At 38.6% G+C, this 26,056-nt stretch overlaps 1 protein-coding gene across 1 annotated transcript in view; it reads left to right on the forward strand.

Annotated features, from left to right (window-relative positions):
- The window catches only part of LOC106093653 (RYamide receptor), a 100,436-nt gene that overhangs the window by 58,816 nt on the left and 15,564 nt on the right, over positions 1-26,056 (forward strand). Inside the window, exons 2-4 of the mRNA XM_059369322.1 lie at positions 14,139-14,540; positions 22,858-23,060; positions 23,316-23,464. Coding sequence (XP_059225305.1) covers positions 14,480-14,540; positions 22,858-23,060; positions 23,316-23,464 — 413 coding nt within the window. The 5' untranslated portion in view covers positions 14,139-14,479. The remainder of the gene's footprint in view (positions 1-14,138; positions 14,541-22,857; positions 23,061-23,315; positions 23,465-26,056) is intronic.

Genomic DNA, 26,056 nt, shown 5'->3' on the forward strand with positions numbered 1-26,056 from the left:
CACAGATTCTTTTTTTTGTCCATAAGCAGGTTAAGTTCGAAGATGGGCTATATCGGACTATATCTTGATATAGCCCCCATATAGACCGATCGGCCGATTTAGGGTCTTAGGCCCATAAAAGCCACATTTATTATCCGATTTTGCTGAAATTTGGGACAGTGCGTTGTCTTAGGCTCTCCGACGTCCTCTGTGAATTTGGCCCAGATCGGTCCAGATTTGGATATAGCTGCCATATAGACCGATCCTCCGATTTGGGGTCTTAGGCCCATAAAACACGTATTTATTGTCCGATGTCGCCGAAATTTGGGACAGTGAGTTAAGTTAAGCCCCTTGACATACTTCTGCATTATCGCACTGATCGGTCTAGATTTGGATATAGCTGCCATATAGACTGATCTCTCGGTTTTAGATTTTGGGGCCATAAAAAGCGCATTTATTGTCCGATGTTGCCGAAATTTGGGACAAAGAGTTAAGTTAAGCCCCTCCACATATTTCTGCTATGGGACATAAGTTATGAGTTTTGCACCGGATTTTGACGAAAGGTGGTTTACATATATAGTTGAAGTGGTGGGTATCCAAAGTTCGGCCCGGCCGAACTTAACGCCTTTTTACTTGTTTTTTTTTTTAAATTTCAAATACAAAATTCAACAGTGACTTATATTTATAAGACCACTCAATGTCCGTGCAAAATTTGGGTGCATAATTTATCTTATTTTCATCGGATTGTGACGAAAGGGGGTTTACATATATAACCGAGGTGGTGGGAATCCAAAGTTCGGCCCAGCCGAACTTAATGCCTTTTTCCTTGTTTTAGTTAAGTTTGTACCTTGTTTTGGTCAGTTGGGACACTTCGCATCAATTGACTGCACCTTTCTCTTTTTGAATACCCACTCCCTAACAATGGGGCGTAAAGCTAGCCACTTTAAATTTTATATAAAAAATTCCCAATAGTGTAGGTCGGTTTGGACAGTAAATGGACCATATCGGCCAAGAGTTTTATATATCTAGCCCATAAATCGATCCGAGACCGATTTGGCTGTAATTTTTTATGAGGTGTCATATTGTGACTTCCAATAGCCATGCCAAGTATGGGTTGAATCGATAGAAAGCCTAATATATTGGGTTGCCCAAAAAGTAATTGCGGAATTTTTAAAAGAAAGTAAATGCATTTTTAATAAAACTTAAAATGAGCTTTAATCAAATATACTTTTTTTTACACTTTTTTTCTAAAGCAAGCTAAAAGTAACAGCTGATAACTGATAGAAGAAAGAATGCAATTACAGAGTCACAAGCTGTGAAAAAATTTGTCAACGCCGACTATATGAAAAGTACGCAATTACTTTTTGGGCAACCCAATAACTGCCGATATCGGATCTTGAGTTTCTAGAATATGCAATTCTCATCCGATTGGCCGAAATTTTTTTCTGAAATGTTTTGTTATGAGTTCCAAAAGCTTTGCTAAATATCATTCAAATCGGTTCGTAACCTGATATAGCTGCCTTATAAACAAATCTTCGGATTTAACTTCTTGAGCCTCTGGAAGGCGCAATGACTTCTAACAGCTATGCCAATTATGGTTCAAATACGTGCATAACTTGATATAGCTCCCTTATAAACCGATCGCCCAATTGGACTTCTTGACTCTGTTTTGCCCACAAAGTTTTGTTTTGACTTATAAAATACACGTTTAGTTTGCTCTAAATGGGTCTTTAATTTATATTGCAGTCATATAAACCGATCTTCGGATTTGACTTATGGAATCTCCAGAAGGCGCAATTAATATCCGTTTTGGTTAAAATTTTAAACGTGGTATTTCTATACCCTCTACCATAGGATGGGGGTATACTAATTTTGTCATTCTGTTTGTAACTACTCGAAATTTTCATCTGAGACCCCATAAAGTATATATTCTTGATCGTAGAGACATTTTATGTCGATCTCGCCATGTCCGTCCTTCTGTTCGTCTGTCTGTCGAAAGCACGCTAACTTTCGAAGGAGTAAAGCTAGCCGCTTGAAATTTTGCGCAAATACTTCTTATTAGTGTAGGTCGGGGTTGGGATTGTAAATGGGCCATATCGGTCCATGTATTGATATAGCTGCCATATAAACCGATCTTGGGTCTTGACTTCTTGAGCCTCTAGAGGGCGCAATTCTTATCCGATTGGAATGAAATTTTGCACGACGTGTTTTGTTATGATATCCAACAACTGCGCCTAGTATGGCTAAAATCGGTTTATAACCTAATAAAGCTGCCATATAAACCGATCTGGGGACTTGACTTCTTGAGCTTCTAGAGGGCGCAATTCTTATCCGATTTAGCTGAAATTTTGCATGACGTATTTTATTATGACTTTCAATAACTGTGCCAAGTATGGTTAAAATCGGTATATAATCTGATTTAGCAGTCATATAAACCGATCTTGGATCTTGACTTGTTGAGCCTCTAGAGGTCGCAATTCTTGTTCAATTTGACTGAAATTTTGCACGTTGTGTTTTGGTGTCACTTCCAACAACTGTGTTAAGTATGGTTTAAATCGCTTCATAACCTGATATAGCTGCCATATAAACCGATCTTGGGTCTTGACTTCTTGAGCCTCTAGAGGTCGCTATTATTATCCGATTTGCCTGAAATTTTGTACGACGGATCCTCTCATGACCATCAACATACGTGTTTATTATGGTCTGAATCGGTCTATGGCCTGATACAGCTCCCATATAGATCGATCTCTCTATTTTACTTCTTGAGCCCCCAAAGGGCGCAATTCTTATTCGAATTGGCTGACATTTTACACAGGTCTCCAACATATAATTTAATTGTGGTCTGAACTGGACCATAGTAGAGCATATCTTTTCTTTAATCCTTTTTTTGCCTAAGAAGAGATGCCGGGAAAAGAACTCGACAAATGCGATCCATGGTGGAGGGTATATGAGATTCGGCCTGGCCGAACTTAGCACGCTTTTACTTGTTTATTATGACTTCTAGCTGCCATGTCAAGTACGGTCCATATTGCCATTTATGGTGGAGGTATAAAAGATTCGGTTCCGTCGAAATTAACACGTTTTTCCTGGTTTGTTATTGCCTAGGTTAAGTTTCAAAAGTTCTATTCAATCAAAAGTTCTAAAACTATTTCCAAGATTTTTCGCATTGGACACACTGTGTGAGAGTGGGTATACAAATATTTACCCTTCTCCTTTTCCCCAATTGTGAATTCCAATTTAATGCATTACGCCAGTTGTATCGGATTAACTTTATAATTTCTCTCAGCGTATGTTTGTAACCCCTTCAAAACACTATTGAATCCATTAGGCATCTGGTACGCCTGTTGACATGTCAAAAGAAACAAACTCATGTGGGAAATTGTGATGTTGAGATAAAACATTTATTCTTGTTATCGGCAATGTCTCTGCTGTCATGCTTGATATCACCCAACCTATCCCCGTAAAGGAAAAAGGCAACAAGGAGAGGTGGTACAACATCTCTTCACCGTCGCACCTATTTCTTATCATAGCAAATTTTTAAATTTGATTAACATAAATCTGAATAGACACAACGATATGCTTTAAAGACTGGAATTTACAAGAAGAGCAAGGCACTCTCTCGGTGTGTTAAGTTGAAAATCAATTGAAAACACTTTTGATGGTATGTCGTTTTTGCTTTAATCAATACCATGTGAAGCATTGCTTCAAAAGTAGAAGAAGATTGGATTGTAACCACACCAACCGTGAGAAACCGCAAATTTCCATTTTAACAGGCTGTGGCTTCAATGACTGACACGTCTCCCCATTCAGCTAACATTTTGGGGGCCTCATTTGTTTATCGGGGCTTCTTATTGCACAAAGTTTGCCTAAAGGTAAACTTTTTGCCTACTTCAGAAGCGAAATGTTTTTTCCCCCAGCAGTCTGTCTTTCTCACTCACCACCTTCTTTTTTGTGGAAGATTGTAAAATTTTTGTGAAAATCGTATCAGAATGCACATAAATTAACATCGTGAAAACTCTTCAAAAGAACTTTGTGTATTTTTGTTTATTGAATGAGCTGCTGAATAATAAACTCGTTTCGTTTGTGTGCTGCCAACATTTAAGTTATTGCTATAATTTCAACCTGAAATTATGTTACACGCTTTTAATGAGGCAAACAATTAAATTTTTGCCATGTCCTAATGCGATTCTACCGAAGTCGGTTTTTGTGGTTGCAAATGAATCTTCGCATAGCTCAATTGTTTCCACTTGTGCTGTGGTTAGGCGCTCATATTGGAAAACCTCAATACAATCCTTGGATGAAATTGTAAACCAAAACAAGTACAAGAGTCCGAATCGTATGTAAGCCAGGGGAGGACTTGCGGGCTCGAGCCAAAAATTCCAAAATTATTTTGTCAGAAAAAAAAAATTATATTACATTTCTCAAACAAAATTTCAATAAAACATTCTTTAATCACAATATTTTATATTTAAAATCTTATAAAGGGTGATTTTTTTGAGGTTAGGATTTTCATGCATTAGTATTTGACAGATCACGTGGGATTTCAGACATGGTGTCAAAGAGAAAGATGCTCAGTATGCTTTGAAATTTCATCATGAATAGACTTACTAACGAGCAACGCTTGCAAATCATTGAATTTTATTAGCAAAATCAGTGTTCGGTTCGAAATGTGTTCAAATTTTGACAAATTTTGTTCAGCGATGAGGCTCATTTCTGGTTGAATGGCTACGTAAATAAGCAAAATTGCCGCATTTGGAGTGAAGAGCAACCAGAAGCCGTTCAAGAACTGCCCATGCATCCCGAAAAATGCACTGTTTGGTGTGGTTTGTACGCTGGTGGAATCATTGGACCGTATTTTTTCAAAGATGCTGTTGGACGCAACGTTACGGTGAATGAACACATTTCGAACCGAACACTGATTTTGGTAATAAAATTCAATGATTTGCAAGCGTTGCTCGTTAGTAAGTCTATTCATGATGAAATGTCAAAGCATACTGAGCATCTTTCTCTTTGACACCATGTCTGAAATCCACGTGATCTGTCAAATACTAATGCATGAAAATCCTAACCTCAAAAAAATCACCCTTTATATAATAAGCAGGAGCGTGCTTAGTTCGGCCGGGCCGAATCTCATATACCCTCCACCATGGATCGCATTTGTCGAGTTCTTTTCCTGGCATCTCTTCTCAGGCAAAAAAGAATAAAACAAAAGATTTGCACTGCTATTAGAGCGATATCAAGATATGTTCCGGTTCAGACCACAATTAAATTATATGTTGGAGACCTGAGACCTGTCAGCCAATTTGAATAAGAATTGCGCCCTTCGGAGCTCAAGAAGAAAAATAGTGAGATCGATTTATATGGGAACTGTATCAGACTATAGACCGATTCAGACCATAATAAATACGTATGTTGATGGTCATGAGAGGATTCGTTGTACAAAATTTCAGGCAAATCGGATAATAATTGCTACCTCTAGAGGCTCAAGAAGTCAAGATCCCAGATCGGTTTATATGGCAGCTATATCAGGTTATGAACCGATTTGAACCTTACTTGGCACAGTTGTTGAAAGTCATAATGAAATACGTCATGCAAAATTTCGCCCTCTAGGAGCTCAGCTATATCAGGTTATTGACCGATTTGTGCCAAACTTACCACAGTTATCGGATATTAGAACAAAACTCGTTGTGCAATAGGAAACGGATAGGAATTGCGCCCTCTAGAAGCTCAAGAAATCAAGACCCAATATCGATTTATATGGCAGCTATATCATGTTATAGACCGATTTGCGCCATACTTAGTACAGTTGTTGAATATAAGAACAAAACACGTCGTGCAAAATTTTAGCCCAATCGGATAAGAATTGCACCCTCTAGAGGCTGAAGAAGTCAAGACCCAAGATCGGTTAATATGGCAGCTATATCAAAACATGGACTGATGTGGCCCATTTACAACTGCAACCGACGTAAGCTAATAAGAAGAATTTGTGCAAAATTTCAAGCGGCTAGCTTTACTCCTTCGAAAGTTTGCGTGCTTTCGAGAGACAGACGGACGGACATGGCTAAATCGGACATATTTACCGACCATGGCAATATGGGACTCAAATGAAAGGTATTTGCGAGTAGAATACGAATCTAATATCCAAATGTGGAACAAAGTTTCTGGGGGTCCACGCCTTCCCAAAACACCCCCCAAACAGTACTTATTTACTGACCATGGGAATATGGGGCTTAAATAAAAGGTATTTGAGTGTAGAATTTGAATCTGATATCCAAATATGGGACCAAGTGTTTGGGGGGCCGCCTCTCCCCAAAAATATCCCCCAAAGGGGACAAATTTACGACCATAGCAATATGGGGCTCAAGAGCAAGAATTGATACCCATTGTCGGGACCTATTTTCTGGGTGTCTACCCCTTTCCCAAAATACCCCACAAACTGCATTTTTTTAAGTGACCATCGCAATATGGGGCTCAAATAAAGATATTTGGGAGTAGAATACAAATTTGATATCAAAATGTAGGACCATGTATTTAGGGCATCACCCCTTTCCCAAAAACCCCCAAAGGGAAAAAATTTTTCGACCATGCCATTATGTGACTCGAATAAAAGTTATTTTAGATTGGAAAACGAATTTGATAACCTATTTTGGGGCCATGTGTTTGGGGGACGCCTTATCCTATAAACTTCTCTTAAGCCAATGGCAATGTGGGGTTTAAATTAGCATGGTATTTCACTAACAGATCTTTAACAGTCGAAAATAAATATTCCAAGGAAACTTTTGTTCCATATAAAGTAAAAGAAGGCGCTGCGGAGCGGGCCCTGGTCAGCTAGTAAGATGTATTTGTGAAAATTTTCAAATATCTAGCTTTACTCTTTCGAGATTTAGCGTGCTTTCGGCAGACGGACGGACGGACATGGTTATATCGACTTGAAATGTCATGACAAAGACGCATATTTCGAGGTGTTACAAACGGAATGACGAAATTAGTATACCCCCAATCCTATGGTGGAGGGTATAACAAGTAAATAGGCGTTAATTTCGGATGGGCCGAACTCAGGTAGGGGGAACTTCGATAAGGGATCTAAAGGCCATAAAAGCTTTATTATACCCACCACCGAAGAGTGGGGGTATATTTATTTTGTCATTCCGTTTGCAACACATCGAAATATCCATTTCCGACCCTATAAAGTATATATATTCTTGATCAGCGTAAAAATCTAAGACGATCTAGACATGTCCGTCCTGCTGTCCGTCTGTCTGTTAAAATCACGCTGCAGTCTTTAAAAATAGAGATATTGAGCTGAAAATTTACACAGATTCCTTTTTTTTCCATAAGCAGGTTAAGTTCGAAGATGGGCTATATCGGACTATATATTGATATAGCCCTCATATAGACAGATCCGCAGATTTAGGGTCTTAGGCTCATAAAAGCCATATTTATTATCCGATTTGGCTGAAATTTGGAACAGTGAGTTAAGTTAGGATCTTCAACATCCTTCGTTAATTTGGCTCAGATCGGTTCAGATTTGGATATAGCTGCCATATAGACCGATCCTCCGATTTAGGGTCTTTGGCCCATAAAAGCCACATTTATTATCCGATTTTGCCGAAATTGGAAATAGTGAGTTCTGTTAGGCCCTTCGACATCCGTTTTTAATTTGGCTCATATCGGTTCATTTTTGGATATAGCTGCCATATAGACCGATCTTTCGATTTTAGGTTTTGGGGCCATAAAGGGCGCATTTAGGGTTCGATGTCGCTGAAATATGAGACAGTGAGTTGTGTTAGGCTCTTCGACATTTTTCTGCAACTTGGCCCAAATCGGTCCAGATTTGGATATAGCTGCCATGTAGACCGATATCTCAGTTTAAAGTCTTGGCCACATAAAAGGCACATTTAAAATCCGATTTCACTGAAATTTGGCACAGTAACTTATGATAGGCTTTTCGACATCCGTGTCGTATATGGTTCAGGTCGGTTTATTTTTAGATATATCTACTGTACTTATTAGTATTTGGTCCAAATCGAAACATATTTCGATATTTCTGCTATGGGACATAAGGTATGCAATTTTCACCGAATTTTTATGAAAGGTGGTGGGTATCCAAAGTTCGGCCTGGCCGAACTCAACGCCTTTTTACTTGTTTTTTATCCGATTTTGCTGAAACTTGGAATAGTGCGCAGTTTTAAGCCTCTCCACATCTGACCCAAATATGGTTCAGATCGGACTACATTTAGATACAGCTGCCATATAGACCGATCTAAATTTAAAACAATGAGTTATTTTAAGACTCTCAACATAAGACACAAATATGGTACAGATCGAACTATATTTAAATATAGCTGTCATATTGACCGATCTGCCGATAAAGGATCTGAAGCCCATAAAAGCCCTAGTTATTACCCGATTTCGTTGAAATTTGAAACGGTGGGTAGTTTTAGGTCTCCGTCTGTCCCAAATATGGCGTGTATCGGACAATATTTAAATATAGCTTCCATACAGAGCAATCTGCTAATAAAAGGTCTCTAGCCCATAAAAGCTTAATATTTTATCCGATTTCGCTGAAATTTGAAAGGGTGAGTAGTTTTGGGCCACATGCCATCCGACCCAAATATGGTAAAGACCGGACTGTATTTAAGTATGGCTGTCATATAGACCGATGTGCCGATTAAGGGTCTGAACCTCATAAAAGCTTTTGTTGAAATTTTAAATACAAAATTCAACAGTGACTTATATTTATTAGACCACTCAATGTCCGTGCCGAATTGGGGTGCATAAATTATCTAATTTTCACCAGATTGTGGCGAAAGGGGGTTTACATATACACACGAGGTGGTGGTTATCCAAAATTCGGCCCGGCCGAACTTAATGCCTTTTTACTTGTTTGGAATTCAATAATTCACTATCCAGTATTTAAGGCGCTTGATTAGGAGGAGACCACAGTGGCATAGAAAGTTAGAATGACCGTTTATGACGCTAAATGCCTGGGTTCGAAGCTAAACGCCTAGGAAAGACATTAGAAAAAATTTTAAGCGGAGGTTAATAGCCTCAACATTGCCGAAAGTTTTACCATTAAAGGAGTTCTGCAAAGATCGAAATAAATGGTAGTCTGATGGTGCAAGGTCAGGGCTATATGGTGGATGCATCAAAAGTTCCCAGCCAAGCTCACTCAGTTTTTGGCGAGTGACCAAAGATGTGTGCGGTCTAGCGTTGTCCTGGTGGAATATGACACCTTTACGATTGACCAATTCTGGTCGCTTCTCCTTGATGGCTGTATTCAATTTGTCCAATTGTTGACAGTAAACATTCGATTTAATCGTTTGGTTCCTTGGAAGCAGCTCAAAATATACCACACCCTTCCAATCCCACCAAACAGACAGCATAACCTTCTTTTGATGGAAATCAGCCTTCGAAGTGGTTTGAGCTGGTTCACCATGCTTGGACCATGATCGTTTTCGACTAACGTTGTTGTAAACAATCCATTTTTCATCTCCAGTTATGATTCGTTTTAAAAACGGATCGAAATCATTGCGTTTAAGGTGCATATCACAAGCGTTGATTCGGTTTGTTAAATGAATTTCTTTCAATACATGTGGTACCCATATTAAAATTGACGCCAAACAAAATTTCGCACACTTTTTTCTAAAGCAAGCTAAAAGTAACAGCTGATAACTGACAGAAGAAAGAAGGCAATTACAGAGTCACAAGCCGTTGAAAAAATTTGTCAACGCCGACTATATTACTACTATATTACCGACAATTACTTTTTGGGCAACCCAATATTTACTTATTGCAATCGTTTCGCTCAGCATTTCAAGTCTTGATGGGATAAAAATATTCCAAGCACATTAATCTGACGTTTATATCAGAGGTCTGTGGACCTGCCTTCATCAAGTATAACTTATTTCAGTTTGACGAAAAAACTTGTACACTTGCTCATTCCACAATATTCTTACTCTTTCTTGCCCGAATCTCAGTCAAAATCAAAACTTTCGCCACATCAAAAATCCCGTTATATTCCAATCAAAACCAAGCCAGTATCAAGGGATAAGTTCACACAACCTTATTTTGTTATGCACTGCAAAATCATCGTTGGACCTAAGTTGCTTCTTTTGCACTCTCTTTTCTCCTACTTTATTGGAGTAGAACATTTTTAATCTCTCACCTAGGTATTTGTTTGCTTCGATATAACTAAATTTCATAAATTGCCATATTTAACACAAGGATATGCTTCAGTTGTAGAAGATAAGTTCAGGTATTAAATTTCCAGTTCGAAACATCCATTAAGAGCAATAAGATTATGCAAAAGATTCCCTTGGATAATGACGAGCATTAGGTTAACGACAACTTGACGCTAATTCCCCGATCAAACTAACTGGACCAGACAATGGACCTACCAAACGTTTTCTGTTGGGCTATGGTACTGAACATTCGATTGTTTTTAACGCCAGGTTTTCATTATGCAAGGCCAGCATAGAATTCTTAATGGATTTCATAAAATGTAACCATAATTTAATTCGCTTCTAATATAAAAGACCATCGAAGGGAAGCAACCCAAAAAATTACGCCACACCTATAGGAACACACACACAAACCCATATCTCGTTCGGAATGATGCTAACTACTTTTGCATAAGATGCTGAAATACAGTGAAAGGCAAATGTGTATAACTAATGAAATTGAAGTGTTCGACAAACTTAAACTGTGGGATGTAAAAATGCATTTGCAATACTCCACAACATTGAGAGTTTTGTTGTCTATGTAAGATTTACCAGGTCTAAGCCGCATAGATGAGGCTTTGACTGTATGCCATAAAATTAAGTTTCGTTATACTATTTCGTCTTCACTTTCAAATGCGGTTCATACACGCAAAAAAAATTAAAATGTTTTAGACATTTTTATGACAAACAAAATACTTTTGTTGCGAAGTTTACTTTTTATTGTAACTCTGTAACATTATTCTTCAACATATCAAAAGTCTGCCATAAACGTAACATTATTGAACGTCACTAACTTTGTTTATTGTTAAACTTTTAGCAACTTCGCCTACGGTAAAAGGGCCTTTCTTTTTTGGCAAAAGTGTTTCGATAGCCGCAAATGATTATACGTTTACCGGACCAATAATTATTTTCTTGTGTCTCTCCTACTAGAGAGAAAGGGTTAGTCTTTGAGCTTTAAGACCAGTGATGGCCAAACATACTAACACTATTGCACATTACTGTATACGCACACAAGAAAATAATCCCAAGCAAGTCTTTGGGCTTGCGTTTAATTGCACTTGTGTGCTTGTCACTGTTATAGATAAATTCTCACATATTAGCTTTTGTTTTGGCTGAGCAAAGACCAGTCAGTGTGTTGCGAAGCTAGCTTTAGGTATAAAAATGTTGGTATGTCCAATGGCAAAAATCATTACAGCAACAGACAAATGGCTGCCAGGTACAAGAGAACAACACAAGAATTTTCAAGACTCATACATTGCTTGGTAATATATATTCCAAAGTAGAAATTGAAAAGTGCGAAAAAACATTGCAAGACTTAATCTCAAAACAATTAAAGCGTGCAAAATTCGGCCGGGTCGAATCTTGAGTACCCACTACCATGGATTCTGCTAAAAATGTATACAAAATAAATTTAGTTGAAGGGCATAATTTTATTCTACATAACCAACTTCTGTCAAACTAGCGAAAATTAGAGCTTCTAGGAACCGAACAAGGGTGATCGAAAGACCGGTTTACTTGGGCGCAATATCAGGTTAGAGACTGGTTTGGACCGTATTTGGATTCGATTTTCATTTCGATTTTTCACTCCGGGGGCCTTTGCTAGCAACTTTATCATCCGATTTTCTCAAAATTTTGCACAACGCTTTTCTCTACCTTGCTTGCTTGATGATTAGTTAGAAATTTTTTGCGGGTTATTTAATAAACCATCCTAAACCCTCCGCTGAAGTTCATCAAAATCGGTTCAGAATTAGATATATTGTCCTATATTTCCTCTTACAGGGTAGGTTAAGGGTATTACATAGTCCGCAACGCCCGATTTTTCTCTTTCCTTACTAGCTTCAACTATGTTATTTTACCCACCACTGATTTAGAGTTGTGACATCGCCACCAAGTCCCAGTCTCTCTACGAATTCGGTTCGTTTGAGACCCGTGTTGTATCGAATGGATTATATGTCCGTTGGGGGTATCTCGAAACGAAATTTTTCTTGATTTTGGGTTGGCCATTATTTACTATTTATTGATTTATATGACAACAAGGTGGTGGATACCCACCGCCTCGGGTATATATGTAAACCACCTTTCATCAAAATCCTGTGAAAATTGCATACCTTATGTCCGACAGCAGTTATATTGAAATATAATCCGATTTGGACCAAATACTAAAAATAACAAGTCATTGTTCAATTGTGTATAACAAAATATTGGTCTTTTTAGTAGCTATATCTAAAAATAAACTGATCTGAACCATATACGCCACGGATGTCGAAAAGCCCAACATAAGTCACTGTGTCAAATTTCAGCGAAATCGGATTATAACTTCGCCTTTTATGGGAGTCAAGACTTTAAATCGAGAGATCGGTCTACATGGCAGCTATATTCAAATCTGGACCGATCTGGGCCAAATTAAAGAAGGACGTCGAAGAGCCTAATACAAATCACTGTCTCATATTTCAGCAACATCGGACACTAAGTGCGCCTTTTATGGCCCCAAAACCTAAATCCGAAGGATCGGTCTATATGGCAGCCATATTCAAATCAGAACCGATCTGGGCCAAGTTGAAGAAGGACGTCGAAGAGCCTAACACAAATCACTGTCTCAAATTTCAGTGACATCGGACAATTAATGCGCCTTTTATGGCCCCAAAACTTAAACCGAGAGATCGGTCTATATGGCAGCTATATCCAAATCTGGACCGATCAGTTCCACATTGAAGAAAGATGTCAAAGGGCCTAAGATAACTCACTGTCCCAAATTTCGGCTACATCGGACAATAAATGCGCCTTTTATGGCCCCAAATCTAACACCGAGAGATCGGTCTATATGGCAGCTATATCCAAATCTAAACCGATCTGAGCCAAATTGACGAAGGATATCGAAGGGCTAAACACAACTCACTTTCCCAAATTTCAGCAAAATCGGATAATAAATGTGGCTTTTATGGGCCTAAGACCCTAAGACGGAGAATCGGTCTATATGGCAGCTATATCCAAATCTAAACCGATCTAGGTGAAATTGATGAGGTATGTTGAAGGGCCTAATACAACCCACTGTTCCAAATTTCGGCTAAATCGGACCATAAATGTGGCTTTTATGGGCCTAAGACCCTAAATCGGAGTATCGGTCTATATGGCAGCTATATTCAAATCTGAACCGATCTGAGCCAAATTGACGAAGGATATCGAAGAGCCTCACACATCTCACTGTCCCAAATTTCAGCAAAATCGGATAATAAATGTGGCTTTTATGGGTCTGAGACCCTAAATCGGCCAATCGGTCTATATGGGGGCTATATCAAGACATAGTCCGATATAGCCCATCTTCGAACTTGACCTGCTTATAAACAAAAAAAAGAATCTGTGCAAAATTTCAGCTCAATATCTCCATTTTCAAAGACTGTAGCGTGATTTCAACAGACAGACGGACAGACGGACAGACGGACGGACATGCCTAGATCGTCTTAGATTTTTACGCTGATCAAGAATATATATACTTTATAGGGTCGGAAATGGATATTTCGATGTGTTGCAAACGGATTGACAAAATGAATATACCCCCATCCTTCAGTGGTGGGTATAAAAAGTGTAAAAAAAGTATATTTGATTAAAGTTCATTCTAAGTTTTATTAAAAATGCATTTACTTTCTTTTAAAAAATCCGCAATTACTTTTTGGGCAACCCAATAAATCACCATATATGCTTGTTTTCGCCTTCTAGGCATAGCAAGCGAAAGCACAAATCCATAATAACTTGAACTACAGATGTGTGGTCTACTTTTAATATAAGTGCATCTCTTCCATACGTAGTTAAGTCCTTTTGCTTTAAAACGTTAACTACAATTATTGTTTTCGTGCTTATGCCGAAGCCGATGAATATGTTCTCATAACAATATTAGTATAATAAATTATCTAATTTGTATATTTTGTTCTTTGTTTACAGTAAACTTCGCAAGATGTCCTGTAGCCCTGAGGTATTCCTTGGCAGGGAATGCATGCGTAACAAATGAGAAGAGGCATCATACGGACTCTCACTATAGCCATAAGTAATGAAATTGTGTTATTTTCTGTGAATAGGTTTCGGGCCAAAGAAGGTTCTTAAGTTCTACTGGTCTCTGAGGTGGGACAATAAGCAATTTGGCGAGTGTTCCTCACAAAGGAATAAACACTAGTATCGAGAATACCAAGGATAATACAGAAAACAAAAGAGATAATCTCTTAAAACAGAGAGGAAAACACTCACACACAGGCACAAGCACGAGCACAAACACAAAAATAGAAACAATGGATGAGCATCCTGTAATTCGAGTGAAAGAAAATGAAATATTGGATGAACAAGAGTACGGTAAGTCAGTAACAAAAGCCTCATTGAACAAAAGTTCATCCTATATTTATGGACAGCAGGTCGAATGAGTATTTTAATTAAATAATAATTATACGTACAAGTGTATCAAATGTGCCATTGAATGGTCACCAGCGAATGTATGATGCATTTGGCAATTGCAAGTGAATAAAACTGCACGAAATTAATATAATTAATGAGGGGAAAACAGAGAAAATAACAAGAAAAAATGAGACGACTACGTACGTTGATATGGGTAGAAGTTGGGCCAAAATGGGCCCACTGCTTTCGTTAGTTTGATATGGTAGTATTGTTGCGTTGACAATAAATGCTATGTCTTTATACCCTACAAAACCATTGTGGTACAGGGTATTATAGATTTGTGCATTTGTTTGCAACGCTAAGAAGGAGAAGAGCTAGACCCATTGATAGGTATACTGATCGACGCAGAATCTCTTTATGATTTGATTTAGCCATGTCCATCTGTCCGTCTGTGAGACCATGTATTCTTCGTATTTGTTGTCCGATTGTCACGAAATTCTGCACATGTCACTTTTTTGGCCCCAGGACAAACGCTATTGATTTTGAAAAAAATCGATTCAGATTTAGATATAGCTCCCATATATATCTTTCATCCGATATGGACGTTTAAGGCTGTAGAAGCCACAATTTTTTACCGGACTTCACAAAATTTGGCACGGGGTATTTTATTTGAGGTCCACATATGTGTGCAAAATTTCATAAAAATCGGTTCTGATTTAGATATAGCTCCCATATATAACTTTCATCCGATATGACATTTTAAGGCTGTAGAAGCCACAGTTTTCGTCCGATTTTTTAAATATTTTGCGCGAGGTGTTTTATTTTACGTCCTAATATGTGTGAAAAATTTCATGAAAATCGGTCCAGATTTAGATATATATATCCATATATATCTTTCATCCGATATAACCATTTAAAGCTGTAGAAGCTAAAATTTTTTACCGATCTTTAAAAAAATTTGGCATGGGGTGTTTTTTTTTTTGACGTCTCCATATGTGTGCAGAATTTCACAAAAATCGGTCCAGGTTTAGATATAGCTCCCATATATATGTATTGCCCGATTTGCACTTAAATGGCCGTAATAACTACAATTTTCAACCGATTTGCACAAAATTTGGCACGGACTGTTTTGTTACTGCACTTAACATATCTGGAAAATTTCATCAAAATCGGTTCAGAGTTAGATATAGCTCCCATATATATCTTTCATCCGATTTGAAATATTAAAGCTGTAGAAGCCACAGTTTTAGTTCGATATTTAAAATATTTTGCGCGAGGTGTGTTATTTGACGTCCTAATATGTGTGAAAAATGTCATGAAAATCGGTTCAGATTTAGATATAGCTCCCATACATATATACATTGCCCGATTTGCACTTAAATGACCGTAATAGCTAAAATTTTCAAACCGATTTGCACAAAATTTAACACGGACTGGTTTGTTACTAATCTTAACATATCTGGAAAATTTCATAAAAATCGGTTCAGATTTACATATAGCTCCCATATATATCTTTCATCCGATGTGGCCTTTTAAAGGCTGTAAGAAGCCTAACTAAACTCACTGTCTCAAATTTCGGCGACATCGGACAATAAGTGCGTCTTTTATGGCCCCAAAACCTCAAACTGAGAGATCGGTCCATTTGGCAGCTATATGCAAATCTGGACCGATCTGGGCCAACTTGAAGAAGAATGTCGAAGGGCCTAACACAACTCATTGTCCCAAATTACGGCGACATCGGACAATAAATGCACCAAACCCTTAAATCAAGAGATCGGCCTATGTGGCAGCAATATCCCAATAAGGACCGATCTAGGCCATATTGCAGAAAGATGAGGAGGGGCCAAGCACAACTCACTGTCCCAAATTTCGGCGACATCGGACAATAAATGCGCCTTTTATGGTCCCAAAGCCTTAAATCAAGAGACTGGTCTATATGGCAGCTATATCCAAATCTGGACCGATCTGTGCCATATTGCAGAAGTATATCGAGAGGCTGAACTTAAGTCACTGTCCCAAATTTCGGCGACATCGGGCAATAAAGGCGCCTTTTATGGGCCCAAAACTTTAAATAGAGAGATCGGTCTGTATGGCAGCTATATCCAAATCTGGACTGATCTGGCCAAATTGAAGAAGGACGTCGAAGGGCCTGACGCAACTCAGTGTCCCGAATTTCAGCAGAATCGGATAATAAATTGACTTCTATGGGCCTAAAACCCTAAGTCGGAGGATCGGTCTATAAGGCAGCTATACCCAAATCTGGACCGATCTGGGCCAAATTGACGAAGGATATCGAAGTGCCCAACTCCCTGTCCCGAATTTCAGCAAAGTCGGATAATAAATTTGGCTTTTATGGGCCTAAGACCCTAAATCGGAGGATCGGTCTATATGACAGCTATATCCAAATCTGGACCGACCAGAGCCAAATCGAAGGGCCTAACACGACTCACTGTCAGAAATTTCAGCAAAATCGGATAATAAATGTGGCTTTTATGGGCCTAAGACCCCAAATCGGCGGATCGGTCTATATGGGGGCTATATCAATATATAGTCCGATAAAGCCCATCTTCGAACTTAACCCGGTTATGGATAAAAAAAGATCTGTGCAAAATTTCAGTTCAATATCTCTATTTTTAAAGAATGTAGCGTGATTTCAACAGACAGACAGACATGCGGACAGACGGATGGACATGTCTAGATCGTCTTAGATTTTTACGCTGATAAGAATATATATACTTTATAGGGCTGGAAATGGATATTTCGGTGTGTTGCAAACGGAATGGCAAAATTAATATGCCACCATCCTTTGGTGATGGGTATAATAAAACTTATATTCGCTTCAGAACCTTGAGGGGATATCTGTCTGTATGGCAGCTATATCTAAATATAGTCCGATTCGAACCATATTTGGGACGGATGTCGGGAGAACTAATACTACCCACTGTTTCGAATTTCAGCGAAATCTGATAATAAATAGAGCTTATATGTCAGCTATATCTAAATATAGTCCGATCTGAACCACATTTGGGTCCTAGGGTGGGAGGCGTAAAACTACTTAATGTTTAAAATTTCAGCGAAATCGGTAAAAGAATAACGCTTTAATTGGCTTTAGACGCTTTATCGGGAGATTGGTCTTTATAGGAGCTATATCTATCGGTCTTTATAGATGACAGGAGGCCTAAAATTACTCACTGTCTAAAATTTCAGCAAAATCGGATGATTAAGTTTTAAGTTTAAGTTTTAAGTTTTTATGGACATTAGACCCTTTATCGGAAAATCGGTCTATATAGCAGCTATATCCAAATACGGTCCGATTTGAACCAGATGTCGGGAGGCTCAAGATATGCCACTGTTGCAAATTTTAGCGAAATAATAAATAATAAGTAATAAATAAAGCTTTTATGGGCTTCAGACTCTTTGTCGGGTGATCGGTCTATATGGCAGCTATATCTAAATATAGTCCGATCTGTACCATATTTGGGTCGGATATTGGGAGACTGCGCACTGCTCCAAATTTCAGCAAAATCGGATCAAAAATAAAGCTTTTATGACCTTCGGACCCTTTATCGGGAGATCGGTTTATATGGCAGCTATATCTAAATATATTCCAATCTGAACCATATTTAGGTCACATGTCGGGAGGCTGAAAATAACCTATAACCTATATTTCGATGTGTTTCAAACGGAATGAGTAAATGAATATACCCCCTACGCTACGGTGGTGGGTATAAATATACCACGTCAATATAATTGCTCCAAATATCGAAAATATGAAATTTCATCAAAATCTGATATGAGAATCAAGGGTAAGGCTTTAATGGGTTCAGGAACAGCAGGGATTCTTCTTTCACATCAATGAATTCCTCCTGATTCAAGTTTTAGCTCATAGATAAGGGACTGAGTCCCACCGTCTTACCGCAGAGCAATACCACTTAGTAGAAAAGTTTACACGGCAGATTACTTATGGTAAATACCTCACAAGTGTTACCAAGTGGGGGAGGGTATAAATAACGCTGAAAAAAATTACTGATGTTATCGCTTGGATTTAAAATCAAGTGGCCCCGGTGTAGCCACGCCGAATAACATGACATAAAAATCACCCTTTATATAAACTTTGTTTCAAAATATCCTTATAGTTTATTGCTCGAAATATTGTAAAACACTTCATTGAGCTTATCTCTATTGCCTTCAAAAAAAAAAGTATTCAATATAAATTTAAACTTTGACAAAAGACTTTTTCATCAGTTTGAAACAAAATGCTATTTTGAAGAAGAAAAAAGAGAAACTTAAAAAATAGATGCAACCTCATTGTATTGTATCTATAAAGATAACAAAAGAAAAACGTTGTTGGTAGTAAAGAATTTACAACAATATTGAAATACCAAAGATTAATAGTAAATATAACAAAAAAAATCTCATTTTATATGTAAGAGATAAAAGTGAGGAGGGATTATATAAAGAGGTTGGTTCTGAGCAGTGAACTGACACAGCTTCATGACGTTAAACAGAATGTATCACAAACTGGAAGCCATGTTACATCTTACAGCCATAGTACATACTTACTCGTATCATACATACTCGTATCAATGTGTTAGTGCAATTCCTTAAAAATTAACTTTTGACTCTTAAGAACTATTCGAATAAAATTTTTAAGAAATATTTAAAACATTCCAAAACCACATTACATGGTATTTTCAATGCATGTGGTGATAGTGAACCACGAATAGATAGTTCTATATATTCGATGAAATAATGGTGTAAAAAACAAGTAAGAGAGTGCAAAGTTCGGCCGGGTCGAATCTTATATACCCTCCACCATAGATCGCATTTGTCGAGTTCTTTGAGCTGTATCTCTTTATAGGCAAACAAAGAATAATGAATAAGAACTTTTATGCTATTGCAGCTATATCAAGCTATAGATCGATTCGGACCATAGATGAATTGAATGTTGAAGACCATAGTGGAAGTCATTTGGTAATATTTCAGTCCATTTGGATAAGAATTGCGCCTTGTAGGGGCTCAAGAAGCTACATCGGGAGATCGGTTCATGTGGGAACTGTATCAAGCTACAGATCGATTCAAGCCATATTGGACACGTATGTTGAAGATCATGAGAGAAGCCGTTGTACAAAATTTCTGCCAAATCGGATGAGAATTGAGCCCTCTAGAGGCTTAAGAAGTCAAGATCCCAGATCGGTTTATATGGCAGCTATATCATGTTATACACCGATTTGCGCCATACTTAGAACAGTTGTTGGAAGTGGTACCAAAACATCGCTTGCTAAATTTCAGTCAAATCGGACAAGAATTGCTCTAGAAGTTAAGACCTCAGATCGGCCTATATGGCAACTATATCAAAACATATACCGATTTGGCCCATTTGTGTTTGTTTGTTTGTTTGTTTGTATGTATGTTTGTGTGTTCCTTATAGACTCAGAAACGGCTGAACCTATTTTCTTGAAATTTTCACAGATGGTGCATAATGACGCCGTGGTGAAAATACCGTCCCCTTTACCCCAATTTACAGAAACGCCAGATCTCGGAGATGGGTGGTGCGATTTAAACGAAATTTTGTGTGATCTCATATAGTACCCTAAAAATAAAATGTTGGTATCCAAATTTCGGATGGGGTACCTAGGGGGGCCGCCCCACCCTAAAACCTACCAAACATATATTTAGACCAATCACGACAATATGGGACGCAAATGAAAGGTATTTAGGATAAGAAAACGTAACTGATATCCAATTGTCGAACCAAGTGTAAGGGGGACCACTCCAAGCCCCAACACACCCCTAATTCGGATATATTTACCGACCATGGCAATATGGGACTCAAATGAAAGGTATTTGCGAGTAGAATACGAATCTTATATCCAAATGTGGGACCACGTTTCAGGGGGTCCACCCCTTCCCCAAAATACCCCCCAAACTGGACTTATTTACTGACCATGGGAATATGGGGCTTAAATAAAAGGTATTTAAATGTAGAATACGAATCTGATATTCAAATATGGGACCAAGTATTTGGGGCTCCGCCTCTCCCCTAAAACATTGCCCAAAGGGGACAAATTTACGACCATAGCAATATGGGGCTCAAATGAAAGGTTTTTGGGAGTAAAGCACGATTTGGATATCAATATTCGGAAAAAGTGTCTATGGGGCCACTCCACCCCCACAACACCACTTTTATAGCAAGTATTTTCTGACTATTGCAATATGAGTCTCAAATAAGAGGGTTATTAAAGTGGAACATGAATCCGATATATATTTTCAAGGCCAACTCACTGAGTGACCGCCCAAGCCGGAAATATGGGGCTCAAATTAGAGGTATGTGGGAGTAGACTACGTATCTGATACTAACATTAGGGGCCAACTGTCTAGCGGACGTCCCACCACCATAACAACCCCCAAATAGGACGTATTTATTCACCAAAACAATTTGGGTCTTAAAGAGAGTGGAACTAAGTTCAATATGGGGCTCAAATGAAAGATATTCGGGAGTAGATTCCGAATCTGCCTTATAAAACCAGATCGACTTATAAGGGGTCATGCCACCCCTCAAAAACGCCATTAGACCCATTATGGCTATATGATACTTGGCAGAACCGATTTTCTTAAAATTTTCATAGATTATGTACGGGTGGAGGCGGATCCTCCCCTTACCCCATAAACGCCACCCATATCCGAAAGTGGTCCGATGGGCACAATAATGGTATCAAATGAAAGGTATTGGTAGTCAGAAAATGAATATGATATTAAAATTTGGGTGCAAGTACATAGTGGGCCCCCCAACCCCAAATATTCGAAGTTCGTGTCAAAAGGGGACTCAAATAAAAAGTATTAGGCAGTAGATTACAAATATGGCATAAAACATTAGGTCCAAGTAATGGGAGGTCGCCCACCCCCAAATACACCCAAATGGGCATATTAGACGACCATAGCTATATGGGACTCAAATGAAAGGTATTAGGGAGTAGATTACGAATATGACATTAAACTTTGCGTTCAAGTCTAGGTGGCGCTTTTCTTCCTAAAGATACGTCAAATGGGTTATTTGACCCATTATGACAATATGGAACTCAAATGAAGAGTGTTTGAGAGTAGAAAACGAATTTGATATCCAATTTTGGAGCCAAATGTTTTGGGCTACTTCCTAAAGCACCCCCTAAACTGAACTTCATTTCCGTTGGGAATAAAGAACGAATTTGATGGCCACCCCATCCCCAAAACACCCTGCAAACGGTTCATATGTACCGGCCCAGGCAATATGGAGCTAAAATTAAAGGGATTTGGAAGTGCAGCACGAATTTGATAACCATATTTGAGTCGAAATGTCTGAGGTGCCATCCCTCCCCTAATGAGAACATTACCCTAAGGAAGAAAATTACCACCAGGAACCGAGAAGGGGCAAATTCTCACACATCAATGAGTGCTTTCCGATTCAAGTTTAAACTCAATGATATAGGACCTTTTTTTATAGCCGAGTCCGAACGGCATTTCGCAGTGTGACACCTCTTTGGGGAACATTTTTTAAATGACCATGCATGGCATTGTACCTCGCATATGTCGCCAACATTAAGAGGGGATAAACACCGCTTTGTCCGATGTTCTCGCCAGGATTCGAACGCGTTCAGCGTCATAGGCTACAATGGCACGAATTCGATATCCGCATATAGGGCGAAGTGTCCCCATCCTAAAAAGATATAAGAGATATAAAGAAGGCGCAGCGGAGGGGGCCCGGTTCGGTTAGTATTATATAAAACGTACACAAACACTAGCTCAGTGTATGTGCGAATTAATTTAATACATGAATTTATTTATTTTAGAGCTTATTGATGTTAAACTACAGCTTAAATATCCAATTTTAGAAAAATTGCTAAAAAAATTGGGTCAATTTTAAACAAAGACTAAAATATAACTGAAAGCTTGGGCCTATTTTACTAACGACATCTTGCATCCAAAACGCGCAATTGAAATATTGTATCTTAATGGCTTTGCTAAATTTGAAGATCGGTCTATGGGCAGCTATGTCCAAACATAGTCCGGTCTGGACCATACTAGGCAACTCACGGTTACAAATTTCGTCGTAATCTGATGCAAATGTGGCATAAAGTGGTTTTGGTTTGTGGCATGACATATAAAATACGTTTTTTGAACTTGGGGCTTTTGGGAAAACTAAACATTTCGACCTGTTTACCATTTCAGCATGTTTGTCCATTTGTGTTTTCATGTAGGAGTCTTTTTAATAAACATGTACGTTCATTGCCTTTCCCCACAGATGTTCTTTATGTGGCGCCCGTGGAAATTGTGGTATTGTTGTCGGTTTTCTATGGCAGCATAAGCCTGGTGGCCATAATTGGCAATACTCTGGTCATATGGGTAGTGGCTACCACGCGACAAATGCGTACCGTCACCAACATGTACATTGCCAATTTGGCATTTGCCGATGTGATCATTGGTCTCTTTTGTATACCTTTCCAGGTGAGTTGCCAGCTTTAATCATTACAAATCTCTCATCGCTCATTCGGGGGACACGATATTAAAAATACACAGAATGCCATTAGTTGCACACATCCTGCAGTACTGCATAGATGGTGATTGTCATGAAGCCTCCCTTGCAGAAGCAGTGTGGCATTAACAAAGAAGAGTGATACAATTTGTATAATTTATGGTCTCTTTTGGGGTAATTTATATCGCCTAAATTTTTGCCGTTATCTTTTGCTCTTTTAATTCCAGTTCCAGGCGGCCCTTTTGCAGCGTTGGACTTTGCCATGGTTTATGTGCGGATTTTGCCCCTTTGTCCAGGCCGTAAGTGTAAACGTGTCGGTCTTTACCCTAACAGCCATTGCCATAGACCGCCATCGGGCCATTTTGAATCCATTGAGGTAGGTAATCGCGTTCGCACAGACAATGCTATTGCCTTGCTTTTGTCCTTAGCTATAATTTTCCCCTTAAAGTTTAATTTCCATGAAAATGCGATTAAGTGAAAATGAATGTTGAATATGAGTATTTCAATGTGATTTACAGGGTTTTAATGTTATTTTATTTGCTTCAATCCTGAGACAAACAAGAATTGTGTTCACAACTAAGATTAAATGTAATATCCATGCGGTGGTATGCGAACCGATATCACTGTCACTTCCAAACATTCAATTTTACCCCACAAACCTCACACAGAGCTTCTTTTGGGTTTTAAAGACATGAACATTATTTTTTTTCTTCCCAATGGCGAAGAGGATTTGATTTTGCACTCAAACATTGAATCTTTGTTTAAAGAAGGAGGAAAGAAAACACTTTTGACCTCCGTTCAATCCTCAATTTAAAGCGTGTATGTATTAGGTGTTTGCTTTTGAGCGTGGGCGAAAGGGTATGTATTCGCACTATTCTTGTAGGAAATAGTTTTTTTTTTTTTTTTTGCTTTTAGTTTTGAGAAATTATTGAATAAACAAGAGACACAAACTGTGTAGGAGGAAGTACATTTTGTTCTTATACCCTCCACCATAGGATGTGGGTATACTAATTTCGTCATTCTGTTTGTAACACCTCGAAATACGCGTCTAAGACCCATAAAGTATATATTGGGTTGCCCAAAAAGTAATTGCGGATTTTTCATATAGTCGGCGTTGACAAATTTTTTCACAGCTTGTGACTCTGTAATTGCATTCTTTCTTCTGTCAGTTATCAGCTGCTTTAGAAAAAAAGTGTAAAAAAAGTATATTTGATTAAAGTTCATTCTAAGTTTCATTAAAAATGCATTTACTTTCTTTTAAAAAATCCGCAATTACTTTTTGGGCAACCCAATATATTGGCATAAGACGGACTATGAGAAGCACTCTTACTAAGGTGGGAGAGACAGATCAATAAGGCTGTAGGGGATGGAAACGCACAGTTTCCAGTGGTCAAGTCTAAGGTTGTGCTTAATGTGCAAATAGGCGATTGAGTTTTATCCAACATTTTGCTAGACACGCTTCATTTGGATACGAATTCATAGTGCTGTTAGAAGAAATGAAAAAGAGGCCAACATCTCAGTAGCGGCCTGATAAACTAATTGTGGCATTGCCCATTGAAATGGGGGAGTGAATAGGATGTCGGGCGGAAAGATCACAGATCCCGACCGCGACAAGATGAGCTGGTTACTGAGGGAGAATAGGATGGAGATCAGTACGAACTTCGGAGTATACACGAAACACATAGAATTACAGGAATGCCTACAAATGACAGGTCGCTCTAGATAGGTAGTGTGCAGAGTATTTAGACAGAATGACAAGATATTGGAGCACTTCCAATGCCATTGTTGCTATTTCGCTAGAAAAAGAGACCATCGTTTGGCTTGAGCATTTTACCACACCAACTATGGTTTATGCAGAGGCGTATACTCAAACGTCTCATTATACCCACCACCGAAGGATGGGGGTATATTCATTTTGTCATTCCGTTTGCAACACATCGAAATATCCATTTCCGACCCTACAAAGTATACATGTCCGTCTTTTTTTGGCCCATAAGCTGAGTTAATTTCGAAAATGGGCTATATCGGACTATATCTTGATATAGACCCAGATCGGTCCTCCGATTTAGGGTCTTAGGCCCATAAAAGACACATTTATTATCCGTTTTTGTTGAAATTTGAGACAGTGAGTTGTGTTAGGCCCTTCGACAGCCTTCGTTAATTTGGCCTAGATCGGTCTGGATTTGGATATAGCTGCCATGTAGACCGATCTCTCGATTTAAGGTTTTGGGCCCATAAAAGGCGCATTTATTATCCGATGTCGCCAAAATTTGGGACAGTGAGTTAAATTAAGCCCCTTGCCATACTTCTGCGATATGGTACAGATCGGTCCAGATATGGATATAGCTGCCATATAGACCGATCTCTCGGTTTTAGGTTTTAGGGCCATAAAAGGCGCATTTATTGTCAGATTTTGCCGAAATTTGAGACAGTGAGTTGTGTTAGGCTTTTCGACGTCCTTCTGAAATTTGGCCCAGGTCGGTCCAGACTTGAATATTGCTGCCATATAGACCGATCTCTCGATTTAAGGTTTTGAGCCCATAAAAGGCGCATTTTTTGTCCGATTTCGCCGAAATTTGGGACAGTGAGTTGAGTTAGGCTCTTCGACGTCCTTTTGCAATTTGGACAAAATCGGTCCAGATTTGGATATAGCTGTCGATATCTCGATTTAAGGTCTTGGCCCCATAAAAGGCGCATTTACAATCCGATTTCACTGAAATTTGACACAGTGGCTTATGTAAGGCTTTTCGACATCCGTGTCGTATACGGTTTATTTTTTAGATATAGCCATAGATAGAGCAATATTTTGTTATACACAATTGAACAATGACTTGTACTTATTAGTATTTGGTCCAAATGGGAACATATTTCGATATAACTGCTATGGAATATAAGGTATGCAATTTTCACCGGATTTTGATGAAAGGTGGTTTACATATATACCCGAGGTGGTGGGTATCCAAAGTTC

This window comes from Stomoxys calcitrans, chromosome 1 (genome assembly GCF_963082655.1).
Source record: "Stomoxys calcitrans chromosome 1, idStoCalc2.1, whole genome shotgun sequence".
In the NCBI taxonomy this organism is placed as follows: Eukaryota; Metazoa; Arthropoda; class Insecta; order Diptera; family Muscidae; genus Stomoxys; species Stomoxys calcitrans.